The sequence below is a fragment of the Ruditapes philippinarum genome, unplaced genomic scaffold, assembly GCF_026571515.1.
Source record: "Ruditapes philippinarum isolate M1 unplaced genomic scaffold, ASM2657151v2 ctg6816_1_1_1_1, whole genome shotgun sequence".
Taxonomy (NCBI): Eukaryota; Metazoa; Mollusca; class Bivalvia; order Venerida; family Veneridae; genus Ruditapes; species Ruditapes philippinarum.
In genome coordinates this window covers 53033-57515 of record NW_026856801.1, presented here as the reverse complement: position 1 = coordinate 57515, position 4483 = coordinate 53033, and the positions used below count along the sequence as shown (strand labels likewise).

General features: G+C 33.4%; 1 protein-coding gene across 1 annotated transcript; it reads right to left on the bottom strand.

Annotated features, from left to right (window-relative positions):
- Nucleotides 1-1707: 1707 nt before the first annotated feature.
- On the bottom strand, nucleotides 1708-2236 carry LOC132747737 (uncharacterized; the record flags this gene model as incomplete). Its single annotated transcript, XM_060737230.1, has 2 exons — nucleotides 2094-2236; nucleotides 1708-1871 (listed from the first exon to the last, which is right to left on the bottom strand). Coding segments are annotated over exons 1-2 (306 nt in total), but the record flags the coding sequence as incomplete, so codon positions are not given.
- Between the last annotated feature and the right edge of the window lie 2247 nt (nucleotides 2237-4483).

Here is a 4483-nt window from a genome sequence, read left to right as displayed (position 1 = left end):
AGCTATCAGAAAAATCGATACAGATATAAATGCATTCGTTGCACAATAAACGACGCAAAGTTAGTGAACGGACAGGACAAGAAATATCCGAATGACATCGGGTTTCCGGTTTCACATTTTTCGGCAAGACGCGAATTCATGTTGACGCGAAATAATTATTTTGGACATTTTGCCTCAAATTCGCGAAATAAGGTTCTCGCGAAAAATAAGTGTTTTACAGTAACCTGTCAGAAATATCTATAACCATTTATAATACAGCAAGCATCTTTTTAACAGGAAAAAGTTAAGATTACTTCATAAATTGACAGCAGTCATGTATATAGCCTATATAAATATCAGGATTATCCAATGAAAAGCGACGTTACAAACATGCAGTATTATAAAATGCTGTATAAGTGTATATACCATGACCTTCTGATTTTGTTTATGAACTTGACCAGCTTCCATTTTTGGAACTGTCCATTATCAATTATCAAGATACAAAAATTGAAGATAGTCAGCCAACAGTATAGAACTTTAAAACTTGTTTTGGTGTTAATCTATATTCTTTGATGACTTGGAGACAGTCTTGCTGTTTTAGCACTGAGTCATACTACCCTTACTAATTTTAGGATGAATTACATGATTATCTATGCATTATATCAGACACTAGATTGCAAGCTTGAAGTGACATTGATAGATCTCTAATCTTTTATTTGAATAACAATAAATTTTACCACAAACATTGACATGTGCTCTTTTGTAAAGGAATATGTTGTGGTGAAATTTTTAGTGTATCCACTAATCTATCAGATTAGAATTAGACAGGTCAAAGATCTATGCATTATACTCGTTTTTTTAATGTAAAGCTGGGATAAATTAGCTGTATATTCCACAAAAAAGATTGACTATTTTAATGCCAAATGAACAATAACTGATAATCACAAATGTTTAGGGTAAAATATAAAAAGGCTGTCTGAATATGAAAAGACTGTCCCACTCTTTATATAAATTAAACAGTACAGATATTTTCCGAAGGATATCTATAGATATCTATCTGGGTCAAAGGGGTTATTGATATTAACTATGTCTAAGTTACATCATGTTTAATATCAAATTGAAAACAAATAAGATGACATAAAAAGTTATCTTAATTTCACTATTTGCTGTTGGATAGGCAAAATGTCACTTTTGATGTAAACATATTATATTTAGGAAATTAACAAGCATGTATCATTTTACATCACAATATATATGAGCCACATCACGACAAAACCAACATAGTGTGTTTGCGACCAGCATGGATCCAGACCAGCCTGCGCATCCACGCAGTCTGATCAGGATCCATACTGTTCACTTACCAACTCTATTACAAGTAGAGAAACTGATAGCGAACAGCATAGATCCTGATCAGACTGTGCGGATGCACAGGCTGGTCTGGATCCATGTTGGTCGCAAACGCAATTTGTTGGTTCTGTCATGACGCGGCTCATATATAGATTGGAAAACAACCATAACACTTATATTAATTCCTTTCCATGATGGAGTTTCATCATTACTATTTCACTTTATATTATCAGTGCATGTTTTACATTTCAATATTGGTCTAAATTAACATAATTTTGTATAGTATTATTTGGTTTTCACTTCTGATTCATTTTGTCACTTTGATATAGCAAGATGGTTTTTACACATAATTAATTAATTATCATCATGAACAATACTTACAATATGTTGAAATGTAAGAGATTTGGTATCATTACTGTTCTCCTCCATTAGGAGATAGTCATCATACATGTTGAGAAGTTGTTGACACACCCCTACCCGTAACCATGGTAACTGCAAACCTTGCATTATTGTGTCCAGTAGAAAACGGTCACTGACATTCGCAACTGTGGAGAGAAAATTTGATTAAGAATAATAAAAGAATACAAAAAGACAACATTTTAACACAATCAAACTTTTTATGGGCTGTTTAGATCAAAATGAAACTGTTCCCGTAATCCAGGGGTCACTGACTCTTTCCTCAGGGGAAGTGTAATTTCTCTGTAATAATAATAAAAGATGACAATAAAACAAAGTTTACAGCTTAATATAATTGTTTGATATATTACCTTTCAGTTTGCTGGAAATTTCATGAACAAAGACAGATGTTTTATCTGCATGTGATGCTTGTATAGGATCTAGATTTCCACATTCATGGACTCTACAGCAATCGGTTACCATGGCAATCATCCATAATACATCATCTAACATCTCTAACTGTGTTGAAGAAAGATAATGTCAGATTAAAGGCACATTATGTCTCAAAAACATATAAATATTTCTGTCTTTAAAAAAGGAATGTGAATGTGAAATTATTTGTCATAAAAGAAGCAAAATGTAAACAAAGCTGTATTTTGGCTTTCATTCATAATACTGAATCACTACTAAATGCCAACAAGAGCCATGTCAACATGGCCATCCCCCGCCAAATGTGTTTGCTCATTGGAAGAATGTGTATGTAGTAGAGTAGAATAATTCCATTTTAAGAGGTCTTTTGGTAATGAAAACTGATGGCTATAGTGATTACAGATTTGAAACCTATGTGAATACTGATGGCTGAAAATAACAAAGGGCAATAACTGAAAAATAATGCAGGGTAGGTGATCATTCTTGTGTGCTACATCCCTCCTCAGTAAAATCTATCCACCTATGAAGTTTCAAGTTGATACCTCAAATACTTTTGAGAAAAAAAATGAATTGAAAAATTAAGTATGAAAAATAACAAAGGGCAATAACTCAAAAATTATAAAAGGTAGAGTTATCATTCTTGTGCACTGCACACCTCCTGAGTTAGATCTATACACCTATGAAGTTTCATAATGATATCTCAAAGGCCTTTTGAGTTATGCTCTGGACAAAAATTAATTTTGAAAAATAAAAAAAGGGCAATAACTAAACAACTATGCAGGGTAGAGTTATCGTTCTTGTGCACTGCACTCTTCCTCAATGAGATCCATCCATGTATGAAGTTTCAAGTTGATACCTCAAATACTTTTTGAGATAAGCTCCGGACAAAATAGTATGAAAAAGAACAAAGGGCAATAACTCAAAAATTGTACAGGGAAGAGTTATCATTCTTGTGCACAGCATTCCTCCTCAATAAAATCTATTCACCCATGACATTTCATGTTGACATCACAAACACTTTTGAGTTATGCTCCACTCAGGTGAAAAATTAGGTATGAAAAATAACAAAGGGCAATAACTCAAACATTATGAAAGGTAGAGTTATCATTCTTGTGCACTGCACACCTCCTGAGTGAGATCTATGCACCTATGAAGTTTCATTTTGATATCTCAAAGGCTTTTTGAGTTATGCTCTGGACAAAAATTAACTTTGAAAAATAACAAAGGGCAATAACTCAAAAATAATGCAGGGTAGAGTTATCATTCTTAAGCAATGCACTCCTCCTCAATGAGATCCATCCACCTTTGAAGTTTCAAGTTGATACCTCAAATACTTTTTGAGATAAGCTCTGGACAAAATAGCATGAAAAAGAACAAAGGGCAATAACTCAAAAATTGTATAGGGAAGAGTTCTCATTCTTGCGCACAATATTCCTCCTCAATAAGATCTATCCACCAATGACATTTCATGTTGACATCTCAAACACTTTTTGAGTTATGCTCCACTCAGGTGAAAAATTAAGTATGAAAAATAACAAAGGGCAATAACTCAAAAATTATGAAAGGTAGAGTTATCGTTCTTGTGCACTGCACACCTCCTGAGTAAGATCTATGCACCTATGAAGTTTCATGTTGATATCTCATAGGCTTTTGGAGTTATGCTCCGGACAAAAATCAATTTTGAAAAATAACAAAGGGCAATAACTCAAAAATCATGCAAGGTAGAGTTATCATTCTTGTACACTGCACTCCTCCTCAATGAGGTCTATCCACCTATGAAGTTTCAAGTTGATACCTCAAATACTTTTAGAGATATGCTCCTGACAAAAATGTCGGACGGAAGGACGGACGGACGGACGGAGACTATTTCTATATCCCCCGCCGCCTTTTCGGCAGGGGATAAAAAGCAACAGAAGTGAAGGATAGTTTAGATAATTTGCAGATGCATAAAGATTTAAAAACAATAACAGGATGCTGAAAATAAAAAAGTTTATGAGAAATAAAAACAACAACATTTCTTGGTTGAATGGGCCTTTAAGTAAACTAGCACTTTTCACTGGGCAAATGTGCTCAATACTTACAATATAAATTATGATAAATGCTCAAATCATGAATATATGGTCTTGGAGATGTTGATTTGAAAATTTTAGTATAAAGCAGTTACAACAATATTATTTCATGCTTTCCAGTGTTTTACTGTAATATATCAGATGATTATATTCTAATAAACCACTAGTGAAATTTACAAAATATAATTTTCACTGTAGCCAGACTATATCTGAATGGGGATGAACTAAATGGAATAACAGGCAAAAATAAACGCCATCATACG